Source organism: Lonchura striata, chromosome 15, assembly GCF_046129695.1.
Source record: "Lonchura striata isolate bLonStr1 chromosome 15, bLonStr1.mat, whole genome shotgun sequence".
Lineage (NCBI taxonomy): Eukaryota > Metazoa > Chordata > Aves > Passeriformes > Estrildidae > Lonchura > Lonchura striata.
Genome location: NC_134617.1, coordinates 6,698,352 through 6,720,048, shown reverse-complemented (window position 1 = coordinate 6,720,048; position 21,697 = coordinate 6,698,352). Strand labels below are relative to the sequence as shown.

Genomic DNA, 21,697 nt, shown 5'->3' with positions numbered 1-21,697 from the left:
CTACTGGGAAACGTTTGCAAGGGCTGCCGTGAAGCAATCCCAGCTCAAACCAGGGCTTTCACTCCTATCCATTTCGCTGCAGGCAGTGCCCAAGACCTCAAAGAAACTACAAAAACCTGAAGTCAAGCTGGTGCAAGCAACAGAAATGGAAAAGCAGCGGGAACCCCAGATGCCGCAGGACACGGCTCGTATTTAACAATATCAAGCTTTGACTCTGCTGCTTCCAGAGCGGATTAGTGTTCACGGCTTTTATGCACTATAGAAGAAGACTTTGTAAACACACTCAGAGGAACATCCCTCCGGGACAAAGTTTGCTTCCCACAAAGGACACCCCCAGGGAGCAGAGCATCCTGCCGTGCCCGGCACTGCATGAGCAATATTTCCTTAGAGCCCTCCCTGCTGCTCCAGAGCAACATCCACGCTGCAGCCAGTGCCCCACAAACACCAAACCCAGCATCCTGCTCCTCACCACACCCACAAACCAAGGGAGAAACCCCGTGCTCAGACCTGCACCAAGACACCCAGCCAGGATGCATCTGGTGAGTCCTTCAAGGAGCTCTGCACTCCTGTTCTGAAGTGCTTCCATAACACCCACAGAAAAAAACAGGTCCCACAAGGTGACTGTGGTATCCAAAACACCACAGTCCCAACTGATCTTAGGGGTGTGAAGCCACCACACAAACACCAACCCCACTTTGCAGGCAAACCTACAGGTACAGAGCTGATTGCAGTTGGGGTTTTACAATGGATGCCAGGAGCTGGCTGGCAGTGAGTAATTAGAAATCATTAAAAGCTGACAGAGAAAAAACTTGCCAGGGGAAGCCTGCACAGGCAACATGGGTACAGAGCCTGCCCTGAGCTACACAGCCATACTAAGGAGGTATCATGCCAACCTCTACATAAAGCATTTCCAATGGGAATCTCCAGAAGGTTCAACACAAGATTTAAAATTTTCTGTCCAATTAAAAATCAAATCCCAACACTTAAACCCCAAATATCCTGCAGCATTTATGGCTCTGGCATAGGCTGCAAAGGGCAAATAGAAGGGCTGCATAAACAGTGCATGGTTGGTCAGTCAGTCAAGATAAGAACAAACATTATGGAAGAGAACTGAACAGTTTTCACCACTGGAAATGAAAAAAACCACAACAATTTAATTGGTAGGTTAAATTGTTTGCCTTCATCCCATCAGTGTGTCCTGAGTCCCCTGGAGTCCCCACGCTGGACACATAACACCTGAACCTGTCTGCACCTTCCCGAAGCCTGATCCTCCACTGTTAAGCCCTACACGTCCAACAACTGACATCAGGTTACAGAAGAGCCTTCTGCATGGCAATTCATGGTTTGGGAAGTGAAACCATATTTAAATCTAAAATCAGCAAAGGGAGAATGTCGGACTTTGGCCAGGACACCCACCACCATGACACACAGCACGTGGCCCACCTCCGAACAGCCCGTGATGCTGGACACTGCCTGCCAGGGTGAGTGGCTGTGCTATTTGAGGCTGCCCTTCTCTTCCCACTCCTGCAGACTATTTCAAACCCCGTTTATAATTGGAAGGAGGCAGCATTTGTTTTTGCAGACCATGAGGTCAAAACTTTACTAATAAGCACAGCACAGCAGAACACCATTAGCAGGTAAACAAGCCCTGAGCTGGTCTCAGAAAAGCAGCTCTGGAGATGGCTTGTTCTGGCTTTTTTTCTTGCAATTAATTGTTTTGTCCTCCCAACACAGAGTGGGAAGACAAGCAGACTCTGCAATGCCTTACATTTTAATATCATATTATTCCCCACTAGAGGCAATGCGGACACCTTGCCAGACTTCCCCAGAACTCAACAACATCAGCAACTCACAGGAGCACTGGGAATTGTCTCCAGTCACTCACAGGGGATGACTGATGCTACAGGACTGGCAAACACAAAGCCTATCTTTGAAAAATATAGGTATGGGAATAAGGAGGCAGGAATTTATAATATAATCAGCTTAACTTCAGTTGAAATGCTTATAAGACAAGGAGAACTTCAGCAAGAGATAACCTCTGTTCATCAAGAACAAATCACATCAAATCTGTCATATTTCTTTCTGTGACAGGGTGTCAGGACTTGCAGAAAGGGGGAAGAAACAAAGATTTCAGAGATCTCTGAAAGTGTCTGATGGGACATCCCCACAACATAGCCAGGGATGCAAGGATTGGCCTGAGCTGCCTGAAGGTAGGACCACCACTGCTGGGAAGACCACCTGTGAATGGGGCACTCTCTTTGAGCACAGACTGGGGGGGCTCTACTGAAGTATTTTCCAGTGGAACCCATCCCAGATCCAACACCAATTGGTGTTTTCATCCACAACTTGGTTGATGGCAGAGAAAACAGGCTAACTGCCCTGGAAGGCTACACCAAGCTGAGAGGGACTGCAAGCATGCAGGAGGGCAAAATCAGAATTCAAAACAATCCTGAATATTTAGAAGATGCAGTCTGGAGGAAAAAAAAAAAAAAAAAAGGACACAGTTCAACAAGGACAAGCATGAGGTAATGCAATTTGGTAAGAATAATTAACCAGGCAAACACAAGATAAGGAATGAAAAAGAGGACAACATCTGGAGAGGAACAGTTGAAGGGTTGATGGGATAAAAAAAATAAACATGAGACACCTATAGCAGAAGAGAAAAGCACACACAGTGGGATGTATAAACAGGACCATTGTTTGTAAAAGGTATGAAGTAACACTTAAGTCTTCTGAGCAAAAATACAGCAGCAACTTCAGCCTTTATCCCAGGTTAAGCATCCCTCCTCACCAAGAATGATGGTCCAGAAGAGTAACAAGAGAAACTGCAGCCCAAGAATATATGACCTAAAAAAGAGTGATCAAAGGAACCAGTGTGGTTTAATCTGGTTTAGTAAGGGAAACGGTAGCAAGTTACAAATATCTACTGGCCTGCTGCAAAGAAGGACAGAAGGAACTTTTCTTCTGCCCGTTCCAAACAGATGGAAAAAAAGAAGAGCAATCCTGAAAGTAAAGTGAAGAAAAAGAAATTTCTGTACAAATCATAAGAAAAGCCTAATATGAGGCCTGCTAAATGTCAAACAGATTGTCTGGGGAGCTTAGGAGTCCCTGTCATGGGAGGTTTTCAAGAACGAACACGACAAACATCTGCCTGGAAAGGGTTGGTTATCAGCGATCCTGCGGAGGGCAGGAGATGGACTGAATGACCTCTCAAGGTCTTCTCCAGCTCTGTACTGAAAAATGGCCTGATACATAAATGAGCACAATAGCTGGAAACTGCCGTGCTGACACAGGCAGCCGTGCTGGCCGTGACCTGTTGTGGCCACTGCCGAGTGCAGTGGACGATTTGCTGCTGCCAGGGGAAAACGCATCCCAGAGAGGGTCCTGCCCAGAGGGACAGGGACAGCGGTACTCAGGGCTGTTGTCCTGGCACTTGCATGGGCCACAGGAAAAAGCTGCTTGTTAAAAAATAGAAGTGTGTCAAAGGACAACACAGCCCAGACAGCACAGTCTGCCTAGTGGGGTTGGCCACCCTGCTTCTGGAAGCAGGAGGGGCTGCTCGGAGCCCACACAGCACTGCACACTGCTTTTGCTTTATTTATGAGAAGCTGCAAGCAAAGCCCCTGCTCAGTGGTAACCACAGGGCAGTTCTCAGAGCGTTCCTCTGCCCCTGCACAGCTACTGTGGTTTAGCACTTCTGTCAGAAAGCAACATACAACAGCAACACCTGCGTATGAAAACATTTTGGCCAGTTAAAAATATCACCAGCAGAAGCAAAGCAATCCACTGGTACAGAGGCAACACCCCTGCACTGCAAACGCCCACCACATAAACCTCTGCAGGAGGCAGCTCTGGTGGGATTTAAACCACCTTAGCAGCACAACAGGAGAGCCTTCAGTGATGAATGAGGCAGAGGATTCCAAGCAGCCACCTGTCAGACACCTGCAGCTGCCAGGACAAAATGGCACATCCCAGGCACTCCTGGCCTGCTGCCAGGGAAGGGGCTGGGTGGGTTCATGTCATCCTGCCCATCAGAGCCACAAAACCTCCCCCAGGAGCTGCCCCAGCCCTGAGGCCAGCCTTGCACTATGTGCAAGCTGCACCTTGTGATGGTGCATAGTGTGCCACAGGATTGCAAATCCATCAAGTCACAGCTTCCACTCGGCAAAAGCTGCTTCTCACCTGTACCAGGGAGAGATGCTTACATAGCAAGTGGGAGGAGAGAGTCAAGGCCTGGCTGGTCAGAGCACACACCTTTAATGACCTCTAAAAGTGCAGGAACTGGAAGAGCTGAGCGATTACCACAGGTGTAAGAGATTACACACTCATACACAGTACAGAGGCACAATTCAGAAGCGACTGTCAGAACTGTTCTCCAGGTCAGAATAAGTCCAGTGAACTGCTTGAGTGAGAGACTGGGTGGAGAAAAGCAACTATTGTGTTGTCAGGAAAAACCAGCAGCAAGCATCTCTGTAACACCTGCACAGGATTCCTCCGCAGCCTCGGTGGGACAGGGCCCTGCACCTCTGCTCTGCAGCTGCCTACTCAGTGCAAAGCCAGCACCAATATTTGTGTGCTGAAGCCACAGCTGTCACACCTGTCCCATATCCACTTAAGTTACTGGACTCAGCATTGAGCCACAAAAGACACATGCAGAGATGGCAGAGATGCTCAGATCTCCCTTCACCAGTTTGCCCAAAGAACCCCCAGCACCTGAAAGCTCCAGTTGCTGGCACCACCACACTTTCATGCAGATTTAACCCACCTGGCTGTCATCGCCCATGAAGGTTTTGGCCATAAACATGGGGTGCACAGAAGCACATCACCAAAGCCAAGCCAAGCGCACCCCGACCTGGAAAACGGCCCGCCCATCACCCCAGAGCCCCCCGACCCTCCGTGGGCGCCCCTGGCCACGGCGCGCCTGGGGGACGAGTAGAGACCCCGGCTGGGATACCTGCTGCGCAGCCGGGCACGGGCAGTCGCCCCAGGGCTTCCACAGGTCACGGTCCCGTGGGGACCAGGGGCGCACAGGACCCCGCCGAGCCCGCAGCCGTGGGGCTCCAGCAGGACCCTGCCCCAGGATCGCCCAGGTCCCGCAGGATGCTCACCGGGGCTGGATCCCAGCGCACCCCCCGGCTCCAGCCGGGCCGGACTCGCGGAGTCCCCGCATCCCCCCCGGCGGCGGGCGGCGGCCGGGCCCCTCTCACCTTTGTGCCCGCCGAAGGCGCCGTACCAGGAGAGCGAGAGCAGCGCGCACAGGCAGCCGAGCAGCAGCGTGAGCGCCGTGCCGCTGCGGAGCCTCATCGCCTCCTCGCCGGCGGGGGCGGCCGCATGTCCCGGGCGCGGCGCGGCCTCGGCGGCCCCGGCGGAGCGGAGCGGAGCGCGGAGCCGGGAGCGGAGCGGGGCGGGAGCGGAGCCGGGAGCGGAGCAGAGCGGAGCGGAGCGGGGCGCAGCGCCCGCACGCAGCGCCCGCGCCGGGCCCGCCGGGCGGGCGGGGCGGGGCCGGGGCGGGGCCGGGGCGGGGCGGCAGCGAGCGAAGGGCGCCGCCGTGCGGGGGAACGCGGGACTGCAGAGGGACGGGTGGGTGTGAGTCTGAGAGTGAGTGTGAGTGTGAGAGTGTGAGCGTGAGAGTGTGAGTGTGAGAGTGAGAGTGAGAGTGTGAGAGTGAGTGTGAGTGTGAGAGTGAGTGTGAGAGTGTGAGAGTGAGTGTGAGTGTGAGTGTGTGAGTGTGAGAGTGAGTGTGGGAGTGAGAGTGTGAGTGTGAGAGTGAGTGTGAGTGTGAGTGTGAGTGTGAGTGTGAGTGTGTGAGAGTGAGTGTGAGTGTGTGAGTGCATCAGTGTGTGTGTGAATGTATCAGTGTGAGTGTGTGAGTGCATGTGTGTGTGTGAATGTATCAGTGTGAGTGTGAGTGTGAGTATGAGTGTGAAAGTGAGTGTGAGAGTGTGTGAGACTATCAGTGTGTGTGTGTGAATGTATAAGTGTGAGTGTAAGTGTGAGTGTGAGTGTGAGAGTGTGAGTGTGTGTGAGTATATTAGTGTGAGTGTGAGTGTGTATGTATCAGTGTGAGTGTGTGTGTGCGTGAGTGCGAGTGAGTGAGTGTATCAGTGTGTGTGAATGTATCAGTGTGAGAGTGTGAGTGTGTGAGAGTGAGTGTGAGAGTGTGTGAGAGTGTATCAGTGTGTGTGTGAATGTGTGTGTATCAGTGTGTGAGTGTGAGAGTGTGAGTGTGTGTGAGTGTATCAGTGTGTGTGTGTGAATGTGTATGTATCAGTGTGTATGTGTGTGTATGTATCAGTGTGAGTGTGTGTGAGTGTGAGTGCGAGTGAGTGTGAGTGTATCAGTGTGTGTGAGTGTGTGTATCAGCGTATGTGTGTGTGTATCAGTGTGAGTGTGTGTGAATGTGTATGTATCAGTGTGAACGTGTGGGTGAGTGTATCAGTGTGAGTGTGTGTATCAGTGCGAATGAGTGTGAATATGAGTGAGTGTGCACGTGTATGTATCAATGTGAGTATGAGTGTGTGTGTATCAGTGTGAATGTAATTGAGTGTAATTGAGTGTGTGAAAGTGTGTGTGAGTGTGTTTATCAGTGTGTGTGTATCAGTGTGAGTGTAATTGAGTGTGTGTGTGTGAGTGTGACTGTGTGTATCAGTGTGTGTGTATGAGTGTAAGTGCATGTGTCTGTATGCATCTGCATGTCTCTGCACAAGTCTATGTATGTGTGTGTGCATATCTGTGTGTCTGTGAGCGTGTGACTGTGTGAGATTGTCTGAGATTGTCTGTGTGCGTGTGTATGACTGCGTGTGCACCTCTCTGTGTGTGTTTGAGTGTGTATCTGACCGTGTCCATCCACGTACAACAACAGTGTGTATGTGTGTGCAAGAGTGCAAGTTCACGGGTTACGTATATAAATAAATGTACATACCTGTATCCTTGGCTTACTCCAGTCGATGCACGCCTGCCTCCTCATGCCCATCCATATGTCCCTACAAAGCTACAGATGTGTCTGCGGGTGCCTGCGTGGGTCTGTACACGTGTGTGTGTGTGTGTGTGTGTGTGCGTGGCCGTGTCCATATGTGTCACTCTGTGCCCATATGTCTGTGTGTGTGTGAACACTCACCCAGGTCCATCTGCCTGCAGGGTGTGGGGGTGTGCACGTACCTGTGGCTGTGCCAGGGTGATGCACATCCCTGCACGTGGACCCCCAGGAATGGCCCGGTCCCTGCGGTGTCACGGGTGGGTGCCCCTGCATGGAGGTGCGTGCTCAGCCCCCTTGCACAGGGATGTGCCCATGGGGAATGGACAGCTGGGGGTGCAGGATGAGGAGTCACGCCGTGCATCCTCACTGCCATTCCCGCAGAAGTGTTTCATCTTGGTGAAGGAAACAGAATCCAATGTTTATTGGGAGAAAATCCACGACAGAAGAATATCACAAACAGAAGCTGCTGCCCAGAACGACGTTATCCCTTTTCAAAGGACCTGGCACTCAGGGGTTATGACCTCAAGCTGCTTGCTTGGGTGAAGGACAGAAGAAATCAGATTACAAAATTATTTTGCTTTTGTTTTCTTCTGTTAATGTCCAGCTTATTTCATTATAGACTGTACTGTGAGGTCAGACTCCACAGGCACTTATTTGCCTTCATCATCTGAACTTGTTTCTGTGGGTGGGCATGAGGTCAGGCAGCTCAGGTGCCCTGTACATGGGTACATAACTCCTGAACCAGCAAAAGCTGTCATCTCCCATTCCCCAGAGCTCTTTTAGCAAGTAAATATTTCTCTGACATGTAAATACCGTAGGGCTGCCAGCGATCAAAGTCTGCTGCCTGAAATGTCCGGATCAATGGGGGTGCGATGCAATGCGGCGTGTGCCCGTGCCAGGGCCGGGAGCGGCGGTGCCGGGGCTCAGCAACGCTCGGAGCCATCCCAGGTGGCAGGCAGGGAGGAGCTGGGGGCCGGCAGACATGGGAATTCTCCCGAAAAGGAAAATCTGCCCAGTGGATCCTCAGGCATCCTCTCTGTTTCCTCCTGGAGAGGTGACAGTGAAGGGAGCCCAGCACTCGGGAAGGTGCAGGGGCTGCCTCGAGGTGCTCTGGGTGCCTCGTATATGAGGAAAAGCACAGGTCTTGCCTAACTGCATCCTTAGAACATTCTTCAGTTCGTTAAATAAAGCCCATTTTTCAAATCTTGAAATGGCCTCTGCCGGTGTTAGAGAATCCGGGAAGGAAATCGGCAGAGGGAGCCCTTTGGATGGCATCAGGAGTTTCTGCCTCCCTCCTCTGCCAGGAGCCAGGTGGGAGTTGCGGGGCCGAGCACAGACCTCATCCCTGGGCAGGGAAACGCCCTGAGCGGGGAAATCCCCTGGCAGAACTCCCAGGAACGCCGAAAAAACGAAAAAACCCCGCGGGCGGGGCTTGGACCGGTGCATCCTGACCTGGATTTTACAAAGCACGAACAACCCCCATCACAACATAAGGCAGCAGCAGATCCGCAGGAATTAATGGTAGCCCTCCACAAAGGTGGCAGACAAGTAAGAGCTGGTGGGGAAGTGCTGTGCTCTATTAAATGTTGGCTGTTTATTTTCAGAGGTGCAAAATGCTCCCACCACTCAGGATATCGGGTGTGTCTGCAGCGGGAGAGAAGAGAGGAACATTAATAATTTCTCCAAGACAATTAATTAGACTCTTTCCCAAGGATAAAGTTTAATCTAATTTCTTCTGTTATACTTTGTCTTCATAAAAGTCTGAAGAAATTAATGAGCTTTATACCACCCTCTCATGATAAAAAACCTTGGGTTCTCTTGGAAAAAATGAGGGATTAAGCCAAATTGCAGCACCTGCCATTTTTCTCTTAGACCTGCAAAGTCTTTTTTATTCTTTAAATCTATCCCTCTTTTCCCAGTTTTGTCTTTTATTCTGTTTTTAAAGTTTTGAGCAAATTTTGAGCAAGTTTTGAGCTTTCGTATTTTGCAGAGCAAAAATTAAAATGTGAATTGCAGAGACCCAAAACCCCAGCAAATAGCAAATGCAGAGAAAAGGTGGTTTTTTTTTTTGTGTGTTTTTTTTTTTTTTTTTTTTTTTTAAATGGTGATCTCATGATCTTTGAACAGTTGATGCTGGCAATGCTGAGTGTGCTGCAGAAATGAGGGGCCTTCATGGGAAACACTCCCATAGCAATCCACAGGTCCTGAGGCCATTACAAAAATTAGAAAGAGAAAACATTTATTAGGTCTAGGTATAAAATGTAATCCAGATTTATAGCTGATTTTATCTAGTGCTTGAAAGAGCTTAGCTCTGGAGTTTGGCCCATCTTTAGGCTTGATCCTTCCCAGGCTGCTTTATGCAAGAAACAAAATAATTTCATTTTCTATGTTTTATAGGCTGCTGTGTTCAAACATCACCATGGCTTGTTTCACAGCAGTATAAATGTTTTCAAATCTCTTTAGCCATGAGAGAGGAAAATGACAACAGGGTGCTTTATGTTCAAAGTGTTGACATGTTGATGCTTTAAATCAGGGCAAAAGCTACAAGTCAGATTTTCAAAGCAACACTAGGCCCAAGAAATTCACATAGGTTGCAAAAAACTCTTTCTCATCTCCAGGAACAATCCTTATGGAACTGCATAACACTCCTGGTGTGCTTCTACCTTGTACCTGCTGTCCACCCATTCTTCCTATCTGCTCCTGTGTCTCAGTGAAAAAACTGCCAGAGTTTTCTGCCTTTAACAGTTTCACCACAGCTGCTGAGCCTGTGTAAACACCTGACGTGGCACAGCTGAACTTCAGGAAAGCCTCAAAAATGAGACAGCAAAAAACTCCCAGCTCGGCTTTGTGCTCTGCCTGTGCCAATGAGGAAGGAGGGTTCTGCTTCCGAGGCACGAACCGGGTTTTCACTGGGCTAGAGGAGGAAAGAAGAGGTCATGGGACCAGGCTGAGTCACCAGTGTCTGTCCCGATGTGCCTGGAGGATCCTGCACCTCTCCAGAAGCCTCTGGAAGGACACGTGGGATTGCTGGGTGTGGATGGGCACTCGGTGCAGCCCAGAGCTGTGCGTGGTCCCTCCATCACCACACACTGTCCTGCCAACCCTCCCCTCCTCACCAGGAGTGCTGGGGCAGTGACGGCAGCCTCAGGCTGGAGCAATGAGCTGGGGCAAAACTTCCTCTGGAAAATTTCCTCATCAGACTCTGCTGTGGTTTGCAAGCAAGGAAAAGATTGGACATTTCACCTCCTCCATCCCACCTTCTTCCCCCCAGGGCTTTATTGCAAACATAAGAAGTTTGGACAGAAGTATTTCTGGTGATTGTGCCCTCAGAACAAAAACCTCACCAAATATTGTCAAACATTTCCCAGCAGAAGTGGGTGTAGAGAGAAAGCAGATCACTGAAGGGATGCTAATTGCTCCTTTTTAAGCCTTTCCTCTCTAACTTGAATTTTTAAACTCCAACAGCATTTTTCACTGTTCTCTTTACTGTTCCTTTGCTATATCCATGTGTGAAGCTGGCTGCTCAGCACCTGGGGCCAACGAGCCACTTTTTTGGGCAGGAGTTGCTGTGCTGCCATGGGATTCCTAAGAAAGTATCCACACAACCACTGCTCCATGCTGAGAATGCCAAAATCCAGATCCACTCACAAACAGAAGGAGAAACTGCTCTAGTGGATCTGGGAATAGAGCACAGCTCCTCACATGGGGCTGAGGAACCGGGCAGAGGCAGAGCCCAGGCTGGAGGAAACGGGGGAGAGCGAGGTCTGAGCTGCAGGAGGGCTGCCCGGAGGAAATCCCCGACCTCGAGGAGGAGGAGGAGGAGGAGGAGGAGACTCACTGAGTCACTCCCGTCCCGTGATCGGTGAGGTAAGCCGTGAGACCAGTGAAAGCTTGTTTGCCTTGTGTTTTGTAAAAGTGCATGATGTCACAGCAAGAGCTGTGCGTGACTCAGCATGTCCCACCAGGAGAACTGGATTGAAGTGGACACGGGAAAACTCAAATTTCTGATTTTACTTTAGCACATTGCTTGATAATTGCAAATGCAACAATCAATTAGCCTGGAGACAGAACTGACATGAAAAGACACAGCAACTTGAGGACACCCCCTACCCTGCACTTCAAACACCCCTCAAACACAGGCAGGGATGGAGAAGGGAATAGGAACTGGAGCTGTCTGGAACAGCAGCAGCTTGGAACCTAAGGAATGGATGTGCTGGGTCTCAAAATACAGTTCTGGCCTAATAGATGAGATGAAAGTGGCCCTCGAGGTCTTCAGAAACAACATGAGATGGGCATGTTGGAGGTGCTGCTTGGTGAGGCACATCCAACACTGGTAGAGTGCCCTGTACTGCATGTCCTGCTTCTCCTGGCACCATAAAATCAGATTTTATGGAGAAAAAGCATAATCCAACAATGTCAAGGTATCAGCTTTCATTGACATTTTCAGATATAAGGATACACACAGCAAACAGGCAAAAGGGAAGGTGAAACACCATATGGCTTTGCTGCCTGCCCAAAGTTTTCAATATTGGCTGCTGTAAAAGCCGCTGAATAATTTCCTACACAGCATCATCCATGTTTCCTGCTGAATTTGCTGGTATTTAAACTTTAATCCACTGCTTTACAGTGCAAACATTAGCCATGTCATACATAGAAACTGAATTTTCTAGAAAGCATTTTAACTTAAATGGGGCAAACTTTTCCACTGTAAATACTATTTTCCAGGAAAGGGTTGCAATGTCAACATTGTGCCACATATACCAAAAATGTCTCTACATAAAAGGCCAAGTGTTTTAACATATATACTTTAGGTCAAGAAATAAACTACCTTCCCATTGTGGAAATTAAAATTTATGCTTCTCTTGATTACAGAAGATGATAAATCGTGACACAGTTCCTCCTAAGTTCTTAATATCTTAAATTAAGAAATACAGCACCAAGAGTCAGAGTGGTCAGGCCCTTGGGTGAGAGGAAAGTAACACCAACAAGGAACCTAATAATCATTGATCCATCATTATTTAATTATGCTTGGACAGCACAGACGGTGTGTTCTGCCAGCTGAACCCTCCTGCGGCCGGATTAAGAGGCCTGTCAACTGTATGTGATCCGCAAAAAAAATACTGCTGCCAACCAGCTTGCAAAGGCCACAGCACATCCTCCTTAATGTCAGCTGTGTTTACACCAGTGACCTTATTTTTAGTGCCCGCTCCTGACACAGGGGTTCAGTTATTTATTCCTGCCACGCTCGGCACGCCAGCCGCTCCGGTGGGTGCCGCACGAGCGGGGCTGGCTCGTGGCTCCCGCTCCGCTCCCGGCCGCGCTGCCGCCGTGGAGGGGAGGCAGCGCCGGGATGCCAAGCGCCTGCCGGCTCCCGGCGGCCGGGAGCGGTGACGGGACCGGGGCGGCCCGGCGCTGCCCGTGCTGTGGTGTTGCCCCCGGTGTGTCTCGGAGGTCACCCAGGGGTCCCCGTGTCGCGCTCACTGCCCGCCGCCCCCGCTGGTGCTCAGGGGACCACAAGAACCCCGCGCCGCCCACGCCCCTGGCGCTGCCCCGGGGCCCAAACCGGGGCCGGGCAGGGCAGGGAGCAGACATGGGCATTTGCACGTATCCACAGGTTTTCCCGCGCGCCGTGGGCGCTTTTCCGTGGCCCTGGATGGGGACGGAGCAGGAACGGGAGCGGGGCGGGCCGGGGCAGGGCAGAGGGGGGTGGCCTCGGGGGCGGGGCCGCTGCCGCGGCGCTTAAAAGCGCGGCCGGCGGAGCCGCCGTCGCCGCTCACCCCGCCCCTCGCCGCTCCGTGTCTCGGTCCCGGCCGCAATTCCTGCTGCGCCACAGCCATGGCGGCGCTGACGGTGAAAGCCTACCTGCTGGGCAAGGAGGAGGCGGCCCGCGAGATCCGCCGCTTCACGCTGCCGCCGCCCGCTCGCTACCGGGCCATCTACGACCGTGTCGCCGAGCTCTTCCAGGGGCTGCTGCGGGCCGGGCCGCCGCCCGCCTTCCGCATGCACTACAAGGGTGAGCGGGGCTGGGGCAGCTGCCGGGTCCCGGGGTGGCAGATCGCGGGGCGCGGGGCTCTGGCTGCCCCGTTACCCCACCGGGCGCCTCATCCTGCGCTTCGCCCTTTCCAGATGAGGACGGGGACCTGATCGCTTTTTCCAGCGACGAGGAGCTGGAGTTGGCGATGCCCTACGTGCGGGATGGCGTGTTCCGTGTTTATATCAAAGGTACGGGTAGCAGCTCCGGAGGGCACGGCGGGTCTCGGCTGAGCCTCCTGGCAGCGCTCCCAAAGCGGGAGAAGCCAGCCCCGGCCCTTCCCGTGTCCTCGAGCGCCGAGTGGAAGCTGCGGCCTCTGCGGGGGAGGTTAAATAAAGGGCAGTGTAATGTGACGGAACATGAATTTGAGGTGGGATAAACAAACCACAGGTTTCCTCCTAGCCCTATCAGCTGGCCCAGTGTGAGGCTCTGTTGTCATTCTCGTTCCCTGGATACACTAAACCAGTGGTGGTATCCTAAATATTCAAAACAACATGTTAGCTTTAATTCCACTTTCCCAGTGCGTAGTTGCTTCCCAGTCCCTTGTTCATGTAGAAGCCCTCAAAGCTTTATCTGCAGTCCATCTAGTGAGCCACACCTGTTGTCCCCATTCTCATGTTATGCTTCATGGCATCTGCATTCCTAACTCCTTCTCCAGAAACATTTTGTTCTTGCAGTGCTTGGGAAGGTAGGGTGAGAAGCCAGATGAGGTGGTGCAGTGCTAATCTAAAAAAAGTGTGCCAAGGGATATTTAGGATAACGTAGGCTTGGTTTCAGGAGGAGGTATCTTTGCAAAACCTCTTTGCACGTGGTTTAAGGTCTCTTACATGAGCCTGGCTTAGGTTTGACAGCCAGTGTAAAAATAAACTGACCTAGTAAGTCAACACTGCTCGGACGGGCTGTTTGTGCTTCCTCCTCGGCCTGACTTCAAGGCCGTAGATAGTAATCTGATCTTGATGTGGAATTTCCCTTCCTTAACAGAGAAGAAGGAGTGCAAGCGGGAGCACCGCTCGCAGTGCAGCCAGGAGCCGCCCCGCAACATGGTGCACCCCAACGTCATCTGTGATGGCTGTGAGGGACCTGTGGTGGGGACCAGGTTCAAGTGCAGTGTCTGTCCAGACTATGACCTGTGCAGCACCTGTGAGGGGAAGGGCATCCACAAGGAGCACAACATGGTGATGTTCCAAAGCCCACTGCTTAATCCGTTTGAGGTGAGCAAAATCTATGGAAGGCAACTGATGAGTGAGAGATTCCTCAAATTCAAGTCAGGCGTTTCAGTTGCTCAGAACTCGCTGTCACACGAATGTCACCCTTTACAGTGGATTCCCCGAGGACGCTGGCTCCGTAAAATGCGCCATGGTGTTCCACCTTTCCCATGGATGCACTGCTGGGGGTATCCTGGGCCTGCAGCTCCCTGCCAGAACTCGGAGCAAGCTGAAGCCACCGCTGAAGCCACCACTGCAGCCCCCAGTGCACCTGCTGCAGAAGGTGAGAGGAGGTGCCCTGGTAGACAGGGTGGTGGTGGAGCCTCAGACCAGCTGAGGTTCTGCAGCATAGGGTAGAATCTGGGTGGGAGAACAAAGGAATTGGCACCTTTCAGCACAAAGTGTTATTACTTTAAGGTGTGCTTGGGTCCGTGCAGTCAATGAGGATGCAGATAAAGTATCTGGAACCCAACCAAGCTGAGCTGTTAGGTCAAGCATGTCACTATTGTACTCCAGACCTGCCTTTCAGCATGGCTGATGAGCCATAATAATGCTAATACTGGCTTTCTGTTCCAGAGGTAGCCCAGTTAGTTGTTCTCTGTAGTGCTTTGTTCTGTAATGTATGTCAGTGACAGGAATGAGCTTTAAGCTCCTGTGGGGACACACCCTCTGCAGGTGCCCTTTCCCTCAGAGCTTGTGTGTGCTAACAGAAATTGTTTTTCTAGAAGCTTCTACTAACAGCCAGCCTCAGGACCCCAATGTCACCTTCCTAAAGAATGTTGGGGAGAGTGTTGCAGCTTTTCTGAGTCCCCTGGGTAAGTGATAATGTACAGTTTGTTACCAGTCCCTGAGACTGGCTTACAGGTCTGTTTAACAGGAGCAGCAGTCAGTTGTTGTGACTGGTCTTCAAATTACCTCCTGTCCTAAGCCTCAAAGGCTTAGTTTATACTTGGATACTAATAATGCTTAGGCTTAGAACAGTTGCTCAGTACCTTTTATTTGAAAAAAATGAGGAAAAATTTCAATAATGTGTCAGCCCTTTAAGTCAGTGGTGACTCTAGATTTTGCCTGGTTTATGTGGACATAGATGTAACTTCTGCCCTGCCTTTAAGTATTTGGCTTGTCTGTGTGGAGGAAGATGGCTGTTCAGTGCTTAGCTATTCTTTAGTAAAGAAGGCTTTGCATTTTAATTCCTGCTGTTACATGGCAGATTGTAGGATGACAGAAACCTTAAGAGTGTAGAGCAGGATCGATCCATTTAGGGCTGTTTTGGAAAAAAAACCTCTTACCACTTTGTCTACCTTAAATGCTTTTCTAGGTATTGAAGTTGATATCGATGTGGAACACGGAGGACAGAGAAGCAAAGTGACTCCCACTTCTGCCAACCAAGAGAAGACCGGTGCTGAGGCAACCAGCAGTGCTCCAACCCAGAATGTTCAGACCAAAGCAGACTGGAATAACACAGAGTCTGCTACACAAGTAAATGTCATTGCAGAACAGATGCAAGACATGGTGGTAGATTCTGTGCCCACACAAATGGAAGATGGCAGCTTCCATTCCCAGGTACAAAACTACAACAGTAATTGAATGCAATCACTTGGAATGTACTGCAGGAATGAGTATTAAGATGAGAGCAGATTAAGGGATACACAGCACCTTTACAGATTTACAGCAAAGGTGGTGGGACTTCTTGTGGATGTAATTCTTTATATTAAAGGCAAATAGGAGTGTGCATACTGCCTGGGAAGCACTACAGCACCTGGACCCTTTCTTTTTTTCCATTTTAGGAACACAGTGAGTCTAGCAGTTCATCAGGGGGCGAGGAGGACTGGACCCACTTATCATCCAAAGAAGTGGATCCTTCCACAGGTGAACTGCAGTCTCTGCAAATGCCAGACACAGACGGTCCCAGCTCCCTGGATGTGCCTCGGGATCCTCCCCAGCCAGGACCTACAGGACTGCGAGAAGCTGCTCTCTACCCACACCTGCCCCCAGGTAGGAGAGTGTGAGCAGGTTTCATAGCTGAGAGTAACTTTGGCTAGGGAACTGCCTACTTGGCTTGACACAAGCAGACTTCTTGTAGAGGTGGTAGAAACCAAGGTTGTGTAAGTTAGAGCTAAACCTGTCCCAGGTTTGGCAGCTCTTGCACTCTGTTAGAGAAGATCAGGTGGCTCCTCTCTTGAATGTGGGCCACTAACCACATGTCTGACCTTGGGCTAATATGCCATTTGAGCAACATGAAATAGGTGCTGTCCTTGATCATGTCCTTGCTGTGTACTGCTCAAGAGAGCCTTTAATGCAGCACATGGACCAGTACATCCTGTGGCTTCAGGGCAGCACTTTCCTGGTGGGAGCCACTAACAGTATCCAAGGCCCCTCAACTGCCATCAGCAGCACTGAGGCCCACAGCAAGGCCAGCTGAGCCCAACTAAGCACTTTCCTTAGCTCTGATTATGTATTGTTTATCTCACACATCTGCACTCCTGGGAGACAAAGAAAAGCATGTCTCCTTCTGTCAAAGAATGCTGTTAAACCCTTGCCTGGTTTTCTAATTACATGAAATAGTTGAACTGTATTCTTTTCACAGAAGCTGAGCCTCGCCTCATTGAGTCTCTGTCCCAGATGCTCTCCATGGGTTTCTCCGATGAGGGTGGATGGCTCACTCAGCTCCTGCAGATCAAGAACTGCGACATTGGGGCAGCACTGGATGCCATCCAGTATTCTAAGCAGCCACCTCACTTGTAGTAGTAACAAAAACCACTTTTCTAGCTGAAAGCAGATAATGCAGCATTGAGCTATTGTGGTTCATCATTTTTCCTACTCTGGATTTCTGTCTCACATTCTTACGTGCTTGTAGAATGGAGGAAAAATAAATACTACTGCATGTCATGTGTCTGTGGAACATTTCAGTATCACAGCTACATCATCTACGGATGAGGCTGAAAACACAGAGCAGCCCAGGACTGCCTTTCGGCATGTACTTTGGTGTACACTTAGGCCTACTCTTAGGAAGAGAAATCCAATCCTTTGCTGGCTCTGGAGCTTTCTTACAGCTCTGGAAGAAAGGGTTGCTATGGGAGGTTTCAACAACGATGTAGTTTGGGGGGGAAAGAGCTATAGTTTATAAGGAGGAATCAATCACAGAATTTAATTGTATGGGCCACAAATCCTTAAAGCCTGGGAGCTTTCTCTCCCCAAGCCGACCTACTCCCATTCCTATTTCTAGCTGCTGAGGTTGCTAGACAACCCTGTAACCTGAGAGCAACAGTCTCTTCTCCCTCCTTCCCTTCTCCACAAACAAGCATCAAACATGTAAGCAACTTTAATAGTGCAGTTCTCTATGGCTTTGAGTGAAAACACCTTTAGTTCAAAACTGTCTCAGTAAACAACATCTCAAATGCATTAGGGCCAAGAAAGACATACCAAAGATGCCTGAACTTCAGAGATCATCATCAAACTCCTCACCTGTGCAGAAGAGTTGCTCACAAGAAATGTTGCTCACCTTTGGCCCAGGGTAAGCATTAACAAGGGTGTTTGCCCTCCCTGGGGTATCCAAGCAGCACTTTCCTGCAGTGGTCTCTGCAGCAGATCCCACCCTTAGCACCTGATCGTGAGATTCTCTGAGCACATCCTCATTGCTGCTGGGCAGTGCTGAGGCCAGATCCTCAGTGCTTACAACACACTTTGTAAATTTAAAACCTGTACTCTGAGATAGAGTTCTTCCAGGCTGTCCTGAGCACCTCCAGGCCCCACCAGCAGCTGTGCTGCCCAGCCCCCCACCTCCACTGCCCTCCTGCTGTGCCATGGTCCCTGCAGCAGCATTTTCACTAGAGCTGTCAGATAACGAGAGAAATTTTCCCCACTTGGATGGTTTGGTGCAAGCAGATGGGGGCTGTGTATTCTTCTCAGGCACTACAGTCTCACAGACAGCAGGAGCCACACTGCCTCCAGAACCAGCATCTCCATCATGTCCACCAGGCACTGCTACAAAGCATTTCTTGCACTGAAAGAGAGAACGTGGTTATAAATGCAGCATAGAAGCATTAAAGGTGGTATTGGCTTTGCCTAAATAAAACCTTTCTGACAGAAACCCCCAACATACTATTTTTCCTCCCCAGTCATTCATTGGCTTGCTTGGAGAAGAACAGAGAAAGACTCATAAAAATTCAAAATTATGATAAAAAATTAGAGATCAGGAGCATCTTCTATAGCTAAAATACCTCAGTGGTTTTAACTTTTTTGACTTGATAGAGAAGCTGAGACACTCCACTTTCTTCTGCATGCTCTGGAACATCACTGGAGAGGAAGTGCTTCGGGTGTTTCCTGGCCAAGAAAACCATTAACAAAGAGGACAGATTAGATCCACTGTGATTCTTTTCACAGATCACCAGAGAGGTTCATAAAATGGATGGCTCTATATCCCCAAATACCAAATCCCTGCTCAGCCCAGGTCATACACTGCCACCTGCACCTTAGCCCAGATTTCAGAGTTGAGCTCCCTCCCACACCTCCAAATCAAGTGTCACCACTCGGGGGCAGAAATTGCCAAAGTTCTCTCTGTACCTTTGTTCTCCCACAGTGTTCTTTCTCTGGGAACAGAACTGTTGCCTTTCCAGAGCCGCCTCCTCCTCATCTTCTTGATCCTCACTCTCCTGGTCCAGATATTTACTCCAGCGACTGCCTTCTCTCCTTCCCTCCTACAACACTGGAGAATTACTAAAACCAGCAAAACATGGGGGCTCTCATTTTTGGTACTGTAACACATGTGCCAAATGCCTCAAATCATGAATCAGTTTAGAACATGTTCCTCTGTCATGTTCCCAGGTTCAGTCCTCAGTGGAGCAGTTTCTGTGTACACCTCTGTCTCTGCAGGAGCCTCTCTGATTTGATACACCCTTTCAGCTCTCTGAACCACATAAAGGGATCACTGGTTTCACCCAGGACAGAATGGGTTTGTATTTACATCAGCTTTGTAGGGATCTTACCTGCTGGACTGAACTGTCCTCATGCTGTGCTGCTCTATTTTTGCTGTCATTTATAGAGTCTTCTACACACCTAAAATAGAGGTTTAAACTACACACTCCTGTCTGTTGATTTATAGGCTTCAAATCACCCAGTCATAGCCTAAAGGATTGAACAGAAAGCATGGATAGGAGCAGTATATAGGAAACATATCAGAAAAAAACAAGATCTATGGAAAACTTTATGCCAAATGAATGATTTGCAAGATACATTGCACAAACACTTGATTAAATATAGTTAGGGGCTCAAGTTAGAGCCCTCCTTGTTGCTATACAAAGTTCAAGTTTGATCTAAATCCAGTAATTATGAAATGGTAAGTTTTAATTGATCATAATGAGGGATATAACAGTTTGGTACAACAATTTAAACTCACTCATTTTATCCCATGAAAGCAAGGGAAGTTGTTTCATAATGTTTTGAATTTCACAATTTTTTGAGAATAAAAATAGCAACACTTTTTGATAAAGTGAACAATGAGTTTTTTTCTCCAAGCTTAACTGTGAAGCACTGTGTAGTCACAACCAAGTTACATAACTACCCTTGGTCGATCTCTGAAAATAGCTTTGAGTAAAAAGGAGGCTGGACCAGTTCAAAACCACTTCAAGATTACACAATTTATAAACAGATTCAGAAGTGAAATAAACAGGAAGGTGTTACTCAGATTTTCCAGCCCAGCAGGAATTACACTGAACTGTTTGCCCTGAACAAGTCTTTTATCACTAGCAGCAGTGATCACTCAACAGATTCACAGTATGAACACCCTAAATGCCAACAGTTAGGCAGCAACTCAAATGAATGTTTTTTGAGGATGTAGTCTGATGAGGACTGTAATCTGTAAAAGGGACATCTCCACAATCAGCTCATCAAACAGTACATAAAAACCACCAAATTTTAAAAACAACCCATCAAAAAACAACACAACAAACCCAAACCCTATTGTGTACATATTGAGTAAAGGTGACCCACGCATTCTACTGATCAGTTATAGTTACCTGAAAGAAATCCTTATCAAAATAAACACGCTGGGACACAAAACCCCCCACAAAGAGCTTGTTCCTATGTGGTGAGGCCAAAACCAGCAGGGCCAAGGCTTCTCACAGGCCAGAAAACCTTGCCGTGACATGCTGGGGCTGGCCACAGGCAGCCGGTGTGTGGAGATGCGCATCAGCTGCAGCGCATCAAAAGCAACGAGCAGCGAGAGGTTCGCACCGTACCAAGATGTCCAACCGAGCGCCTCCTCTGCTTCGCCCTGCAGCACGTTCAGCTTCTGGACGTGGCGCCTGCACTCCAGGCCCGAGCCCTGCCCATAAACCTGCACAGAATGAAAGAGGACAGCGCTGAGGCAGCAGCCAGGGGGCACAGCACGAGGCGAGGCGACAGCCCAGGTGTCACCGAGGGCCAGCGCCCGCTGAGGCTGAGGGCGCAGGGCGTCCTCACCTTCTGCACGGCCTGCCGCTGGCCGCACACGCTGCAGCTCCACCGCCCGCTGCGCTTGGCCTGCGAGGGCACAGAGCGGTGGTGAGGGCCGGGAGCGAGGGCACAGAGCGGTGGGTGAGGGCCCGGAGCCCCCCGCCCCGCCCCGTCCCCACCTGCTGCCCCTGGAAGCGGCGGCAGCGGCAACACCTCAGCACCCAGACCCGCTGCGCCATCGCGGCCACGTGACCCCCGCGGCGAGCCGCCAGCGCCCCTCAGCGGCGGCACCGGGCAGCGACACCGGGCAGCGCACCGGGCAGCGACACCGGCACCGGGCAGCGACACCGACACCGGGCAGAGACACCGGGCAGCGACACCGACACCGGGCAGAGACACCGGGCAGCGACACCGACACCGGGCAGAGACACCGGGCAGAGACACCGGGCAGAGACACCGGCACTGGGCAGCGACACCGGGCAGAGACACCGGGCAGCGACACCGGGCAGAGACACCGGCACCGGGCAGCGACACCGGGCAGCGACACCGGGCAGAGACACCGGCACCGGGCAGCGACACCGGCACTGGGCAGCGACACCGGGCAGCGACACTGACACCGGGCAGAGACACCGGGCAGAGACACCGACACCGGCACCGGGCAGCGACACCGGGCAGCGACACCGGGCAGAGACACCGGGCAGAGACACCGGGCAGCGACACCGGGCAGAGACACCGGGCAGAGACACCGGGCAGCGACACCGGCACCGGGCAGCGACACCGGGCAGCGACACCGGGCAGAGACACCGGCACCGGGCAGCGACACCGGGCAGTGACACCGGACAGTGACACCAGCACGGTAGCGGCGACATGGGGCAGCGACACCAGGCAGAGACAAAGGAAAGAAAAAGGAGAAAAGAGAAAAAATACAATATGAACAAAAAAAAATAAAAAAGAAATAATGAAAGAAAAATGGAAGGAAAGAAAAGTCAGAGTGCAGTCACACCAAGTCCACTTGTTGGAAAATATACCAAGTTTAAATTTTTTTCTGTATCT

At 50.5% G+C, this 21,697-nt stretch overlaps 3 protein-coding genes across 5 annotated transcripts in view; 1 reads left to right on the top strand and 2 right to left on the bottom strand.

The window, feature by feature from the left end:
- The window catches only part of MGAT4B (alpha-1,3-mannosyl-glycoprotein 4-beta-N-acetylglucosaminyltransferase B), a 50,470-nt gene extending 45,116 nt beyond the window's left edge, over nucleotides 1–5,354 (bottom strand). Inside the window, exon 1 of the mRNA XM_021552178.3 lies at nucleotides 5,208–5,354. Coding sequence (XP_021407853.2) covers nucleotides 5,208–5,304 — 97 coding nt within the window. The 5' untranslated portion in view covers nucleotides 5,305–5,354. The remainder of the gene's footprint in view (nucleotides 1–5,207) is intronic.
- A 7,396-nt stretch (nucleotides 5,355–12,750) lies between these two features.
- SQSTM1 (sequestosome 1) lies at nucleotides 12,751–17,101 on the top strand. 2 transcript variants are annotated; one of them, XM_021552165.3, is made up of 8 exons: nucleotides 12,751–12,989; nucleotides 13,103–13,198; nucleotides 13,989–14,218; nucleotides 14,327–14,495; nucleotides 14,938–15,027; nucleotides 15,531–15,775; nucleotides 16,000–16,207; nucleotides 16,800–17,101. In XM_021552165.3, exons 1-8 carry the CDS (start codon nucleotides 12,812–12,814, stop codon nucleotides 16,955–16,957), a joined length of 1,374 nt encoding a protein of 457 aa, XP_021407840.2. In that variant the 5' UTR covers nucleotides 12,751–12,811; the 3' UTR covers nucleotides 16,958–17,101. The 2 variants fall into 2 exon arrangements, with proteins under 2 accessions (XP_021407840.2, XP_021407841.2); XM_021552166.3 differs by lacking the exon at nucleotides 14,938–15,027.
- Nucleotides 15,194–20,923, bottom strand: MRNIP (MRN complex interacting protein). Of its 2 annotated transcripts, XM_021552167.3 has the most exons (7): nucleotides 20,824–20,912; nucleotides 20,672–20,731; nucleotides 20,449–20,546; nucleotides 19,198–19,267; nucleotides 18,776–18,909; nucleotides 18,433–18,535; nucleotides 15,194–18,215 (listed from the first exon to the last, which is right to left on the bottom strand). In XM_021552167.3, exons 1-7 carry the CDS (start codon nucleotides 20,881–20,883, stop codon nucleotides 17,652–17,654), a joined length of 1,089 nt encoding a protein of 362 aa, XP_021407842.2. In that variant the 5' UTR covers nucleotides 20,884–20,912; the 3' UTR covers nucleotides 15,194–17,651. The 2 variants fall into 2 exon arrangements, with proteins under 2 accessions (XP_021407842.2, XP_077642804.1); XM_077786678.1 differs by lacking the exon at nucleotides 20,672–20,731 and having other exon boundaries at nucleotides 20,824–20,923.
- Nucleotides 20,924–21,697: the final 774 nt, after the last annotated feature.

Coding starts and splice junctions, on each gene's coding strand:
- SQSTM1 (XM_021552165.3), top strand. CDS start 12,812: ATGGCGGCGCTGACGGTGAAAGCCTACCTGCTGGGCAAGGAGGAGGCG. Junction 14,219..14,326: donor CACTGCTTAATCCGTTTGAG/GTGAGCAAAATC, acceptor CACCCTTTACAG/TGGATTCCCCGAGGACGCTG. Junction 15,028..15,530: donor AGCTTTTCTGAGTCCCCTGG/GTAAGTGATAAT, acceptor ATGCTTTTCTAG/GTATTGAAGTTGATATCGAT.
- MRNIP (XM_021552167.3), bottom strand. CDS start 20,883: ATGGCGCAGCGGGTCTGGGTGCTGAGGTGTTGCCGCTGCCGCCGCTTC. Junction 18,536..18,775: donor AACACTGTGGGAGAACAAAG/GTACAGAGAGAA, acceptor TTTCTTGGCCAG/GAAACACCCGAAGCACTTCC. Junction 18,216..18,432: donor AAAAAGTTAAAACCACTGAG/GTATTTTAGCTA, acceptor TCTCTCTTTCAG/TGCAAGAAATGCTTTGTAGC.